The sequence below is a fragment of the Ursus americanus genome, chromosome 3, assembly GCF_024610735.1.
Source record: "Ursus americanus isolate L20-20 chromosome 3, mUrsAme1.1.p, whole genome shotgun sequence".
In the NCBI taxonomy this organism is placed as follows: Eukaryota; Metazoa; Chordata; class Mammalia; order Carnivora; family Ursidae; genus Ursus; species Ursus americanus.
In genome coordinates, this window is record NC_142129.1 from 17,759,195 (window position 1) to 17,774,851 (window position 15,657).

Consider the following 15,657-nt stretch of genomic DNA (forward strand, 5'->3'; position numbering starts at 1 on the left):
TTCAGGGGAGTCTTCCGTGTGTTGTAACACCCTGCTGTTGTGTCTGAGTCACTGTTCCTTTCAGGGCAGTCATCTGCACTGCTTTCTGCCAGCTGTGGGCTTGCTCTCTGTGGTGTTAGTGGGACCCAGGCAGGCCAGTTCTGAAGGAGCATGCCCGCCAGGGAATATGGGAGTGGAGCAGCAGTGCTAGTAAAATTTGCAGTGGGCCACTAGTCCTATGCCAGATTCCCCCGAAGCACCTAGGCAGCTGTCAGTTGGGGGCTCCAAGCCAGGTGGCTGGGGGTGTGAGACTGGGCTTGGTACAATGGTTGGGTGGGCGGCGCTGGCAGCTGTACACCCTGCAGCTGGCAGAGCACATGTGCAGCTTTAACAAAATTTGCCCTGAGCTCGGTGGAGACCACGAGTGTCTGTGCAGCCCTGCCTCCCGCAGGTGGCTCTGTGTTTATGCTGGAGGATGGGGGAGGAAAAGGACACCTGCCAGCTCCCCTGTTTTCAAAGAAGTCCCCCAGCACGCCCCAAAATCAGTTTGAACACATCTGTCTCCCGTTTGCCTCAGACATTGTATAAACTGCCATTTTTTAAAAAGATTTATTTATTTATTTGAGAGACAGAGAAAGAGAGAAAGAGAGTACATGGGGGAGAGGCAGAGGGAGAGGGAGAGAGAGTCCCAAGCAAACTCCCCACTGAGTGCAGAGCCAATGATGCAGGGCTCAATCTCACAACCCTGAGATCACAACCTGAGCCCTGAGCCAAAACCAAGAGTCGGACGCTTAACCGACTATGCCACCCAGGTGCCCCTAAACTGCCATATTTTATGTTGCCTCTCCACACAGTCTGCTGGCTCTTTAAGGGCAGTGACCCAGTTGTCCCTCGCCCTTCTGGTTGACCCAGTGCTGAGTCAGCTGACTTTTACAGCTCTAGGCTCCAAGTTCCCCCTGGTTTTACAAACTCATGGAATTCAGCCCCTCTGGTGTTAATGGGGATTAGTCTTCCCTGTGTGAGCTCCCTGGTGCCAGGGCCCATTTCTCTGCCCTCTCTGTGTGCACAACTCCCTCCCCACTGCGGGCAGCCTCCCTCCACCTTTCTGACCTTCCTAATCTTTCAGATGCAGCTTCTTCTCTATATTCAGCTGTGGAATTTGTTCTGCCTCTCTTAGGATCACTGTTTGGTTTCTTGACTTGGATGGGGATGATATCTGATTGTAAGCATGGAAGGACGTGAGCTCAGTATCCTCCCCCACTATCCTCCCGAGCTCCAAGTCTCTCACCCATTTTTAAATCAGATTGTTTGGTTTTTGCTATTGAGTTCCTTAGATATTTGGGATATTAATGGGGTGCCTGGCTGGCTCAGTCAGTTAAGCATCTGCCTTCTGCTCAGGTCATGATCCTGGGGTCCTGGGATGGAGCCCCGAGTCAGGCTCCCTGCTCAGCGAGGAGTCTGCTTCTCCCTCTCCTCCTGCTCATGCTCTCTCTTTCTCTCTCTCTCTCTCTCTCAAATAAATAAATATAATCTTTAAAAAAATGTTTGGATATTAACCTCTTATAGATAGATGGTTTGCAAATATTTTCTCCCATTCTGTAGGATGCATTTTTATTTTGCTGACCATTTCTTTTGCTGGGCAGAGCTTTTTAGTTTAATGTAGTCCTGCTTGCTTATTTTTGCTTCTGTTGTTTGTGTGTTTGGTGGCATAGCTAACAAACTTTGGCAAGCCCCTATGTTAAGGAGCTTTTCCACTGTGTTTTCTTCTAGGAGTTTTACAGTTTCAGGTCTTATATTTAAGTCCTTAATCCACTTTGAGTAAATTTTTGTGAGTGGTGCAAGATAGGAGTTCCATTTTTCATTCTTCTGTGTCTGGCTGTCCAGATTTTGCAACACCACTTATTGGTGAGACTACCCTTTCCCCCATCAGGTCTTTTTGGCTTCTTTGTCAAAAATTAGTTGGCCATGTATGCATGGGTTTATTTCTGGGCTCTCAACTCTGTTCTATTGGTCTATTGTCTACTTTTATGACAGTACCGTACTGATGTTTCTTTTTTTGTTTTGGGGGGATTTTTTGAAAATAACATTCTTCTAGTTTTCAAAAACTGCCATCAAATTTAGCAAAGAATCTACTTATGTCATTGGCAAACAAATGAAATTCTGGTATGTTTTTGTTATTTTATTTTTGTCTTAACTTTTTAAGGTAAATGAAAATATCAACCAGTTCTCAGGTACCATACTGTCTGATTACTGTAGCTTTGTAATAAAGTTTGAAATGAGGAATTATGATGGCTGCAGCTTTGTTCTTCTTTCTCAGGGTTGTTTTGGCTATTTGAGGTCTTTTGTTGTCCCATACAAATTATGGCATTGTTTTTTTTATTTTTGTGAACAATGTCATTGGAATTTTGATAGCAATTTCATTGACTCTCTACCTGGCCTTGGATAGTACGGACATTTTAATGACATAAATTCTTCCTCCCTTCTGCTAATTTTGAGCTTAGTTTATTCTTCTTGTTCTAGTTCCTGGAGGTGTAGAGTTAGGTTGCTTGAGATTTTTCTTCTAGGTGTTTCTCACTATAAGCTTCCCTCTTAAAACTAATTTGCTGAGGCCCAGGAGTTTCAATATGTTGTGTTCCCATTTTTGTTTGTCTCAAGATTTTTTTTTTGATTGCCCTTTTGATTTCTTCTTATTCCCATTGTTTATTCAGGAGGGTATTGCTTACTTTCCACAAATTTGTGTATTTTCCAGTTTTCCTCCTGTTTCATACCATTGCAGTCAGAAAAGACCCTTGGTATGATTTCCTTCTTCAATTGACAAGGCTGTTTTATGACTTAACATATGATCTCTCCAGGAGAATGTGCTCAGGGCTTCCTGGTCATTAGTCTTGCCCTCACCTTGTATCTTGTTTTAATTATGAGCCTCTTGCCTTATTCTTATTCTTAAGCTCCCCCCTTTGGTTCCTGTTATGTCCTCCTGTTTTGTGTCCCTGCCTGGGTTTCTTACCCAGGATATCATTTCCCAGTGTTGGGGTTCTGCCCTTGAACCCAAGACCTTCTGGCTGGGTCCCTGTTTGTGGCTGCCTGGTCTCCCTCATTCCCACTGCTGATCTGGATGCCTGCCTGTCGCTCCTGGTCAGGCTCCTCCGAGACCAAAGGTAGAGCCCTTTCCTCTGGCAGGGGACTGGGAATGAGGGTGAAAGAGGCAGCCACAGCATCTGTCTGCCTGTCCACTCTCTCTGCTCTGCCCACAGCACTTCCTCACGGCCCTGGGGGGGCTCGTGGCCGTGCCACTCATCCTGGCCAAGGACCTGTGCCTGCAGCATGACCCCCTGACTCAGAGCTACCTCATCAGCACAATTTTCTTCGTCTCCGGCATCTGCACTCTCCTGCAAGTGTTTTTAGGAGTCAGGTAGGTAAAACTCTTTCCCCTGGATTCTGACTTTTCCCTGCTGGACTATCAGCAAGATATGCTTGGCTTGCAGCTGCAGAGGTGGTTAGACAGCTGGTGGGACCTGATAGAGGGAACATGGGACTAGGAATCGGAGCCTGGGTTCAAGTCCTAGCTCCAACACTTCCTGTATTAGCTAGGATTGTCAATTAAAGTTACATAACTCCAGATTAGCTTAGGCAAAAATTTGCTCTTTATTGAGGTATAAGATCAAGGTAAGAGAACAGCAAGGGGCATCATGTGTCAGGAACAGGGACTTCTCTTGCTTCTACAAAGGCCTGCCCCTAATATTTGTGAGATGCAGGGCAAGAATACAAATGCATTCCCTCACACTTCATGTCTAAATATTGGAGTTATAAACCAAACTTATAAACTCTTAAATAAGATATGGTCTAATTATTCTACCTGGAAGGCCAGGTTTGAGTTTAGAATTCTGTCACTGCTCAGAGTTCTGGTTTGGAACCTAGCCACATGGGGAGGCCTTACCCCTTCTCTTCCTACCTCAAGCTTTGCTCCAGATCACAAACGGTCTTACACGCATGAATGTGGACACCTCAGCCTGCATATCCAAACTCCACTCCCACCCCCAACACACACACACACACACCCCAGATTCCCCAAATAGCTGATGCATGGCCATTCTCAGGCCGAGGGCTGAGCACACCTGCATCACAGTCTGCCTTCAACAGGACAGACCTGGGGAAGAGGCCGAAGCAGCCTCTGGAAAAGGCTCAGGGCCATTTGGGCAGAGAATTCTTGGCCCTCAAAAGGGAGAGGCACACAAACTTGAGGGGGACATACCGCCTTGGCCCCACAGATACCTCTCCCAGAGAAGGCAGAGTGGAGCCCCCTGGAGCGACGGGCTAGGTGCGGGGGCCCTCCTTTCCTGTCTGAAGACAGAGCAGTCTCATCACACTGCCACCACCTGCGTTTTGTTGTCACGGACTCCCTGCACAGGAGTGTAGACAGGCTGCTGGCGGTCCTCACACTTCTCTCCCAGAGCAACTGAGTTCTGCTCTGGCGAGTCTCCCATTTTAAAATTCCAGGGAAGAGCACTAATTGGAGCAATGTAAGCCAAATGCCCTGCTCTCACCCATCGGGGCAACAGACAGGGAGACTCCTGTTGAGGAAAGTTTCCCCAAAGAAGCAAGGAAGAAGAGTTCTGTTCTGAGAAGACAAAACAGCAGAGATTTGAGCGGGATATGTGCCTCGGGACCTATAAAATAAGGCCGATGCTGGTACTGCCTTTTCTCCCTTAGAGTAGCATTGAGATGAGCAATTGTTGAAATCAGTGGCATCACCTTTAAAAAAAACAAAAAAAATCAAGTCCTTTGTGCTCGTATATAGGCTGCTAAAATTAGCCTGAGGGAAATGGAGCCCTTTTGCTCAGGAGCTGGCCTGGACAAAATCGTGAGGCCCGGAAAATGTGTCTTTGGAGGTTTTCTCCTCCTCATTTCCACACATCCCCTCTTCTATTCTCCACCGCCACCCCTGCCCCATCTTGATTCCTGGAACTCCACACGGTGGCTCCCTTGAGTTACCATCTGCTGAGGAAATCCCTCTCTGTGGGTCCTCCAGCCCTCCTCCACTCCCCCCCTCACCACAGACCCGTTCGTCCTGCGTCTTCTTCCTTTAACATTAATTTACCGTCTAGTCCAAGGGCAGATCCAGGTTTTGTTCGGCCTGAAGCTTACACAGTTTTGGTGTCCCCTTTAAGAAAAAAGAACACAGAAGTAAGGATACAAAATCATGTATGAGAGAGAATGTTATTAACTTGAAAAAAAGCACAACAAATCACAAATTTTACAAAGTAGATAAACACCACACATTCCAAAACATAGCATGACATTTTATTATTTTCACGTTCTTACGGCTCCCTGTAATACTTCTCCCCCACATTTTATGCCTGCATACTCTTTTCTTCTTTAATTGAAGGTTGTGTACTCTTTGATCACCTCTTCATTTTCTAAAGAGAAGGAAAGATAATTCAGTCCCTCCTCTGGCATGGGTTCGTCCAAATTTGTTTGTAATTACTGCGAGCTGAGATATACGTTATCGTGCCTTCACACACAGGCTCTAATGCTGCTGTGGATTTGTGCCCTGCAAACACAGAAATTCTGTTGTGCTTGATTTCTGTCAAAAAAGTTTAAAATGTGCGCTGCATTTGTAAGTGTATATGGTGCATTACTAAGTAAATTCTCGAGAGGAGACAACTTCGGTCTTGCCTGCACAGCAATGAGAACCAAATCTTCTCTGGCAATTTCGCGTATCTGACGGTTGTCAGATTTTCCACAGACTTGCTTCTGGCACCGTACATTTCAGACCTTGTTTCTCCTCCACTACCCATGTATGTCAAATGTCAGGTGCTATGGGACACATTCATAACATAATGTGACTCCGGGTTCTGCGCCTTCAACGTCATGAAGTAGAGTGACCTGGCACAGGGCGGAGGGTATGAGGAGTATTGCAAGAAACAATCATGACACCAAGGTGGCTAGAAATAAATTAAGTATACGTGGGTGGTTTTGTGGTCTCAAACCACGTAAGTACATCCTACCACACTCAACCTGAATTTATCCTGACTCAGCTTCTCCTTAGCCAGATCCTAAAAGTGCTTATGGCCTTTCAAACACCATCTGATGCAAGATTCCGAGTCCTCAAGGTGGCCGCGCAAAGAGACAAGCGTTGTAGCCAAATGTGGCTGAAACTGTTTACTTTTGTGAAGTTGACAAAGGCGTATGGCTAGTGAACGCATGGCAGGGGCCCCTCCCTGGAATTTAGAAGGAGCCAGGCAAGTGAGGGTCCCATCGCCATCAGTCTCCTTTTGACCTAATCTGCGCCAGGCCTGTGCTCAGCCCTGGGGTTGTGAAGGGAAATGGCAAACATTTCCTACAGTGGGCTTCTGGCCCAACCTGTCTTGACAGAAAAAGATTTGACAGGAAGAATTAATATCCACTTCTTCTTTGTCAATTACCTGAATCAAACCACACAGGTCTAGACTGATATGGGGCTGGCCACTTGTCTCCAGGAGTATATTCACTCCTGGCATGGCCTTTTTGCCTGAATCCAATCAAAGGCACTTTGCAAAATGCTTCCTTTGCAAGTCATTTCTAGGCGATATGCCAAGGCTTAAGTTCTCACAATCTCTGCTGAGAAGTGGGAGACCCGTGCCCACAGCTTTGGCGGGTTAGCTCCCTGCTCTCTCTTTCTTCTGTCACCATCTCTGTGAGCCAAGATTTCTTCCAGATCCCCCCACCAAGGACTCAAAGATGTATGGGGTTTGCTCTGGTCTATCTCTCAGAACCCTAAAATCCGGACCTCCCCCCCCCCATTTTCCAGGATTGGCCCTAGGAATGTAAGAGGCTGCAGTAGTATTAGGGAGGCCTTGCAGGAACCTGCCTGGGGACCCGGGGACCCCACCCCTGTCCTGGCCCCGTGAAGCGTTACAAACACAAAACTCCTGAACCTGAGATGGCCTTAATTATAATTATGGAGGAGTATTGAGCTTCGACACTGGAAGTTTGAACTTCAGTCTTGGCTTCTGTACCATGGAAACTTGGACAGATCATCTACCCTCTTTAAGGCTCTATTTTCTCATCTATAAAATGAAGGAGTTCAACTGCACAATGTCTGAAGGTCCCTTCCATCTCTGTTGTGGACAGCTATGATGTTGACAGGGAAGGTGATGAAGTGCCATGTTTCAATTGGTAATTGGTAGTAAAAGTACCTGTGGGCTTAGCCTTCTGGTGGGTTATGTGAGAAACACAAACTAATCAGGAGTTAGAGGCCAAAGAACTTGAACTTACCCCTTCATTAAACGTGCAGAGAAAGAGAGAAATAAAATTAGGAAATAAAATCACCCTGATGTCTTTAGACTAAGGTGGGGGCAGGAATAAATGTGCATTTGGTTCTACCCATGGAAATAAGCTCCCCTCTCGGATGCTAATGAGTAACTGCCTAAGACATTATAAATTATAAAACCTAACTGATAGTTTATGACTCAAAGGCCAAGTAGATTTGATTGCTGGTTATTTGCTGATAACCCAAAACAGGCTGATGTTGCAATAAGATTTCAGAAGATCTTAGTGATTAAAACCACATTAAATAATCAAAAAGGAATGTTAAGAGATGAAAACCGCTCTTTTTTTTTTTTTTTTTTTAAGAGAGTAAGTACATGGGGCACCTGGGTGGCACAGCGGTTAAGCGTCTGCCTTCGGCTCAGGGCGTGATCCCAGCGTTATGGGATCGAGCCCCATGTCGGGCTCCTCCGCTGGGAGCCTGCTTCTTCCTCTCCCACTCCCCCTGCTTGTGTTCCCTCTCTCGCTGGCTGTCTCTATCTCTGTCAAATAAATAAATAAAATCTTAAAAAAAAGAGAGAGAGAGAGAGTAAGTACAATATGCACTAGGGGTGGGGAGGGCAGGGAGCGGTAGAGGAAGAGAGAGACTTTTAAGCAGACTGCATGCCCAGCGTGGAGCCCAACACAGGGCTCCATCTCACGATCCTGAAATCACGAGCTGAGCCAAAGCTTGAGTTGGATGCTCAGCGGAATGAATCACCCAGGTGCACCACTGCTGCTCTTGGTATCAGAGCTCACAAGCACTGTACCCAGTGTGGGGCAGGCAGCTGTAATACTTGGCAACATGGACAGCTGCCTCCCTGATACATGACTTTAGGGGTCTTGGCTGAATCCCCCAGGAGCCTTCCTCACTTAGGGGTTCACTTCTGATAGTCATGGAATGGTATACTCTATCATTCATTTCAAAATAAGACGTTAAGTTTGAAAGGCAATCACTAGGAGAAATCAAATATTGACTCCATGTCATTCTGGGCCTTAATTCCATCTCTAGAATTATTCATGAATTTACTGGTAATTTCTTTTGCTAGAGTGGTTCCGGGTAATATGTCTCTCCATTTTCCTGGGAATATCTCAAGTGTGGAGCAAGTACTTCTGGCACAAAGTCCATTCAGATTATCCTGTGCTTGTTTGCAGACATTTTTGCTTGAGTCAGACCTGGCTTGATCCTTTCCAATCAGTGACTTCCCTGCAGCTGAGCTCAGCCCTGCCCTAGCTCTGGCCTGTCCTTGGTTCTATAGAAAGGCCATGCCCACCAACAGGGGTATGTAGGTATGCAGCCACTTTGCTCCTGCCCTCTTGACAGCCAAGCCACCAGATGTACCATTGGAACTCTGGCTGGAGCAGGAACAGTGGTGGCTTTGGGGGTAGAAGAGTGACCTGACAATCCATCATGTCAGAGGAGTCCCAGAGACCGGGCTGATGTTTCTGCTTCCTCTGGGTTTAAGTTGAGTAGTTACTGGTAGGGAAGGCACATGACGCATTTCTTACAATGTAGCAGGTCCTTATCTGTTTGGTGCAGGGAGCTCAGCAAAAAGATGAACAAAGTGCTCTTCGTCCAGTAATGAAGTAGTTGGGACTCAGAGGGCTCAGGATTTCTTACAACACAGTGACCCTTTAAAACTCGAGAATTCATCAGTCCCATCTTATATTCCTGATGCTCTGCTCCCCATTCTGATCTATTCCAAAGAAAAGTCCCTGTGACATCATCCTTTCCCCACTCATTGGATGGACTCCAGAAGGGAACATCAAAATGATGACATGGGTGAGGCTGGATTCCAGCAGCTCACCCTCCAGACACATCTGTCCCCAACTGCTGACCACTTCCCCATTTACCCACACTCTTCCCCTCTTAACCACAGGCTTCTCAGATCGCACGTGTCCCAACGCCATACCTTCCCAGGGGGATCAGCCCTTCCAGGTTCCCAAGTGCATAAGGCATATTGCTCTTCCTAGTGGAGACTTAACGCTCCCTCTCCTCTCTACAATGGACAATATTTGCATTATTTTCTCTTGAAGTCCTCATGTTTCTGTGAAGTGGAACTGTTTTTTAATTTTTCTAAAGCCTTGAGAATTCTATTAGATAATGTAAACAAAGAGCTTAGCTCAGTGCCAGGTACAGAAAATTTATTTTTCACATCAAGAAAAAGATTGTACTGTACACAAAATTTTGCACCCTCCTTCCCTTTTTTAGTAATTAAAAAATTTAATTGTAAAAAATAGCTCTCTTGGGGCGCCTGGGTGGCACAGCGGTTAAGTGTCTGCCTTCGGCTCAGGGAGTGATCCTGGCGTTGTGGGATCGAGCCCCACATCAGGCTCTTCCGCTGTGAGCCTGCTTCTTCCTCTCCCACTCCCCCTGCTTGTGTTCCCTCTCTCGCTGGCTGTCTCTATCTCTGTCGAATAAATAAATAAATAAAATCTTAAAAAAAATAGCTCTCTTCTCCCTTTTTAAGCATTTATAATGTACTGTAATATTTTCCCATTTCAGCAAACACGTTTCTGCAATAGTACTATTAAAAAAATTATCACTTAGTATTTCATATTCTAGAATATATAATTATATTCTAATTTATTTAACTATTTCCTATTAAAGGACATTTAAGTTGTTTCAAGTTTTTCACTATGGTAATAGCAGCCAATGTAATTTATAATTATGAGAGGTAGAAATTATATGTATACTGAGAATCATTTATCTATTTAAAGACAGAAAAAGACTGGTAGAAATCTTCAAGGTTATTTGTGGGTGGTTTACATTATATATGAAAGGCGTATATTATATGTGTGCTGATAAAGTTTATCTGGTTAAAGATAAAAAAAGATTGGAGCAAAATGTTAATTATTTCTGGGTTATAGAATTAGGGTGATTTAAATTTATTCTTTATATTTTTCTTGATTTGCCATTTATTTTCCTTCAATGTCTATCTATTACTTTATACCTGGGAAAAGTAACAACCATTTAAAACGTATTTTTAGAACAGTATCAGGGCATCTTTTGTGAGCCATATCCTTTGAACTTGTGCCTGAGAGCAAAAGTCCACTAGGCTGCCTGTTACCATCTTGGAGGAGGGACTGGGAGCTATGGATGAAGGTTCCAGCCTTGAGAAAAATTCTGAGATCCTGCAACCCTTGACACTTCACCTGCTTTCATCTTTGTTTCCCCAATCCATTTCTCCATGATCAACATTAAAGCCCTAAAAACAAAAATGGACAGGTGTGTCCTTGGGGCAGAACAGAAGGGAGAGCTGGAGCAATGGCTCCCAATCCATCACCAGTTTTGGGCAGAGGGATGCAGGGGGTTGTGCTGGGCTACACTCAGGGTAGTAAGCAATGATGGGTTTAAAGAAGAGAGACAAACAGGCTTCCCCTTCCCACCAGAAATCTCCCCCCCCCCTTTTTTTTTCCAGACCGAGGCAAAATTTCATCTCTTTAAGCTGATTATTTAGGTACTATCCTCCACATCTCTAATTAACACACTTCCATTTTTAGATATTACTAATCAATGTGCCAGTATGGATGACTGAGATCTCTTTTTCTTTCACAGCCTCTCACTCACCACATACAAGCAGACTTCCCCTCCTCTTATTCTTCTATGCTCCCAGCATAGATCAATAGTCTATATTATAATTAATGACTATGATGTTATTTGGAGCTGAATCACATTCTCTTTTCCTGCCCAGATTTTTGTTTTCCCTGGAGTTTACATCTTTCTTGTTTCCAATATACTTAATTTTCTATGTACTTATTTCTAATTCAATTCCATACTCTTTGTTTATTGTCTAAATTTTGTCTTAATAATTTCATTCACCAGGCACCTGGGTGGCTCATTAGGTTAAGCGTCCAACTCTTGATTTTGGCTCAGGTCATGATCTTAGGGTCATGAGATCAAGCCCCACTCCACACTCAGTTCGGAGCCTGCTTAAGATTTTCTCTCTCTCCCTTTCCCTCTGCTGCTCCCTTCCTCCCCTCCTCACATTCTCTCTCACTCTTAAAAAAAATCAAATAAATACAATATAAATAAATAAATAAATAAAATAATTTCATTCACATCAGCTTCATCTTGAAGAACTATCTCCTTGCTGCAACTTTGAATGGTTGCTGTATATGCCTGGTATACATTATATATGTCATCCTGAGATGCCCTTTCATCCCTATCCTGGGAATTCTCTTCATGTTGGTTCTCAAGTCTAGATCTCTTGTTCCAATATCTTTCTCTTTTTTGGAGGAACACAATAATTCAGTAGAAAGTGAGAGAGAGTACATAGTAGATACATTTTGTAAGACCTTGTTTATATGAAAGTGTGTGGATTCTACTCTCATGCTTGATTGATAGCTTAGAAATTTAGGTTGGAAATAATTTTCTTTCAGGATTTTGAAAGCATTGTTCCATTGCTTTGTAACTTTCAGTGTGATTTTAAGAAAGCCAAACCTTTGTGTAATCTCTCCCCCTTCCCCCACCCCAGAAGTAGGAAAAAGAAAACCGCTTTACAATCCCAGTGTTGTAAATTTTTAGTTATGTGTCATGGCCTGAGTTTATTTTCATCCATTATACTGTGGACTCAGTAGTTCCTTTCAATAGGCAAAGAGTCATCCATCAGTTTGTTTGAGTTTCTTTCTCAAACTCCTTTTATTCACATGCTGGATTTTCTGGAATGGTCCTCTAATTCTTTTACCTTTTCTTACCTATTTACATCTTTTTGTATTTTTGCTCTTTTGCGGGGAGGAAATTACATCAACTTTATCTTCCAACTCTTCTACTGAATTTATTTCTACTATAATACTTTAAGAGCTTTTTTGTTCTCTGAATATTCTTGTTTTATGCATCTTATTCTTGTTTTATGAATGCAAGATCTTCTTCCTTGCCAAAGATATAAGTGAGAGTGTGTTTTTAAAATTATCATTTCCCGAGGTGCCTGGGTGGCTCAGTTAAGCATCTGCTTTTGGCTTAGGTCATGATCTCAGGGTCCTGGGATCGAGTGCTGCATCGAGCTCCCTGCTCTTGGGGGGCTGCTTCTCCCTCTCCTCCTCGCTCATGCTCTCTCTTACTATCTCTTTCTTTCTCTCTCTCTCTCTCAAATAAATAAATAGATAAATAAATAAAATCTTTAAAAAATTATCATCTCCCTATAGGACAAGTTACTTTCATCTGTTTCTTTATTTGGGTCTCTGTCATCTATAGTCCTGTGGTTGTCTGGTGATCCTTGTATATCTGTTCATATTTAAAGGTTTGGTCTCAAAAACTTGACTGGAAGTTCTGAGCCTGAGACTGGGTCTTGTTCACTTTGGACTTCATTGCAGCATAATATGCAGGAATGCCACATAACCCAACTGCAAGGGTCACAATTAACATTGCAGTCTTAATATGGTGTCGTGACATTCAGGTATCTTTATGCTTTTCCTAGCATAGCTGGGGAAGCCTGAATTTCAGCATCTTTATGCTTTTCCTCTCAGGTTGTCCTAGCCTCCAGAAAAGGACCTTCCAGTCTCTTGCCTAGAGAGTAAAGCCCTGGCTGGAAGCGTGCTAGAAGCTCAGTGGGAAAGTGAGCTGGATGGCTTAGTGTTCAGCGTGCATATATTAAATGAATCACCCCAGTGTTCAGTATGGTATTTCCACTTCAACTGTGCCAGTTTCCCTGCAGTCCACCAACCCTGTGTCTTGCCTTTTCTGCAGAATAAACTTCTAGTCTTCTGCCAAGACGGGGGAAGGGCAGTTACCTGACTAGTTCTGAAAAATACATTAAACCTGTTTTAGCTCCACATTTAACCCTACTTCAAGAACCAATTCCTGATACGTTGTGAGTTTTTCAGTGTAATGCCATTTGCCTATTGCTAGCATAGGATACTGATTTCCCAGGGCAGTCAGATCAGTTACCACTCTTCACCTGCTCTTTAACTTTCAAAGTTTTTTTCAATTGTCTCCTGCTCAGATCTTTATCTTGTGATTTAGTCTTCTAAAATATATTTTAATGTCATTTTATTGGAGTTTCAGGAGGGGGATAGTGTATAATCTGGCATTTTTAACCAGGAGTCAATGTTTTTCTTACTTCGCAAAAAAATCCAGTACATATTAAGAATATCAAATTTTTGTTTTTATTAATTGCCAGAAACATTTTTAGTGTGTCTTGATTTTTTATTAAGATATTTTTACCATATCAAAGCTTTGATGTTTCTATGTAATTTATTTTTTACTTTAATTAATTTTAATTTAATTTTTAAAAAATTTATTGCTTTTTTCCTTTGCTATTTCTTGATCTACTTTTAGACTTAGAAATAGTTTTTATATCCAATAGATAAGATAAATAATCATCTTTTTAAACAAGTACTTGTATGTGTATTTAGATTTTTCAATTTAACTCTTGAATTCATTTGGGATTTATTTAGGTGTATTGTATGAAGAAAGGCCTCAAATTTATTTTTTTCTCCTAGAAGCCAATTACCTCGATATCATTTGTCGAATAAATGGGGATCAAGACTTTATTCATCACATATTAAGTTCTTATATATCCTAGGATCTATCTGTCTCAGGGCTACTACTTTCTGCCATTAATTTCCTTGTTGTGTCTTCAACCATTACCACACTGTTTCGTTGTTGTTGTTTTTTTAAAGATTTATTTATTTATTTAGAGGGGGGCGTGCAGAGTGCAGAGGCTGATGTGGGGCTGATCTCACGACCCTGAGATCATGACCTGAGCTGAAACCTAGAGCTGAATGCTTAACCGACTGAGCCACTCAGGTGCCCCCCACACTGTTTTAAAATTAATAACCTTGTACTATACTTTATTCAGTTGGCCATGTTTTCCTCATTATTCTTTCCTTGAAAAGTCTTTCCAAGTTATTCTAATTTTTAAGTTCTTCAGGACGAATTTTTAAATCATTATGTTAAAGTAAATATTCTCATTGGGATTTTGATTACAATTGCATTACATTTAAAGATTAACTTGGAATAAGTGACACCTTTATGATACTGAATTTTCCTTTCAAGGAACATGGTATATGCCTCATTTATTTATTTCCTCATTTATATGCCTCATTTATTTATTTCCTCAAGGAATATGGTATATGCCTCATTTATTTAAGTCATCATATGTCTTCTATTCGAATTTTGTTTAAAAATATCCCAAGTGGGGCGCCTGGGTGACTTTTGGTTTTGGCTCAGGTCATGATCTCAGGATCCTGGGATCGAGCCTGGTGTTGGGCTCCATGCTCAGCGTGATGTCTGCTTAGGATTCTCTCTCTCTCTCTGCCCGCCCCCCCATGCTCATTGTCTCTCTCTCAAATAAATAAATAAATCTTAAAAAATATTATCCCACGTTATTCTTAATGCAGCTGTATCCTCTGTTATATTTTTTGAGCATACTCAACAATTTTCACTTCCTTCTTAAAGGAAATTTTTCTTCTAAATCTTCAGAGCAGGAAAACATTTCCCCTTTTCTGCAGGATCTTTCTCAGGCCAAGTCATGCTGGGTTTTCTGTTTATTCATCACTTAAGTAGAAGAGTTCTATGTAGTTGTAATGTCTAATGGACAAGATCAACTCTGACCATTCTGTTGTTAAGTCCAACAGACACTAGGTTTGACTTTTGAGTTTTCATATTGGTCTCTGCGTTTTCCAATTTCCAGCAAGAATCTTGGCTAATTCGGTATAGTCAGAATCCCTGCTCTCCCTATCTGATTGGATTCCTCATTCTCTACCATCACTCAGGTGATGTCTGATCATCCTGGCCTGCCTTCACACGATTTCCCCACCTCCTACCTTATCCCTGATGTTTCCTCTTAGTCATTTTCCAGCCCCTGACCCAACCCTGCTCCTGCGCTATAATTTCCCACCTTTTCTTACGGTATTCAGAGTTAAGCCTGATTGCTCTCCCTTACTACAAAACTGCATTGTAGTAGTCCCCTTGAATAAAGTCACTGTAATGTCATTAACTAGTGTCATGAACACATTTTTCTTCAACAGGAGTACCTGAGAGCTCAGAGAGAAGGGTGGGAGTTTAACTTCCCACTACTTTCAAAAGGATAGATGTTTCTGGCTATGGATTAAGACAGGACTACAAAGAGAGGAGAAAAATGTCTCCTCTAATCATTAACATTAACTCTATAGTTTGTTTTTAGCTCATGTCTTTTTATCAGTTGTTTTTATAACAAACAGAATGTTGCAATTTGGCCGGGTGACTCAGCCTTTCTGATCAGGGCTTCCCCACTTCCGAGCTGAGCCCTCCCACTGTCACTTCCCCTCCCCGCCCTCCCAACCCCCCCCCCAAGTCTCCTGCACATGCAATGCAGCATCACCTGACTGCCCTGAAGAGCTCTCGAGATAACTATATGAAAATGCTGTGTACCTTTAAAATACTACATAAACTTAGATGGTAATAGTAGCCCT

The 15,657-nt window shown here is 42.8% G+C and overlaps 1 protein-coding gene across 4 annotated transcripts in view; it reads left to right on the forward strand.

The window, feature by feature from the left end:
- LOC123788922 (solute carrier family 23 member 1-like) overlaps positions 1 to 15,657 on the forward strand; it is a 58,233-nt gene that overhangs the window by 13,757 nt on the left and 28,819 nt on the right. For all 4 annotated transcript variants that reach the window (XM_045792592.2, XM_087860807.1, XM_087860806.1 and 1 more), the window contains one exon: positions 3,231 to 3,388. In XM_045792592.2, the coding sequence (XP_045648548.2) occupies positions 3,231 to 3,388 (158 nt within the window). The remainder of the gene's footprint in view (positions 1 to 3,230; positions 3,389 to 15,657) is intronic.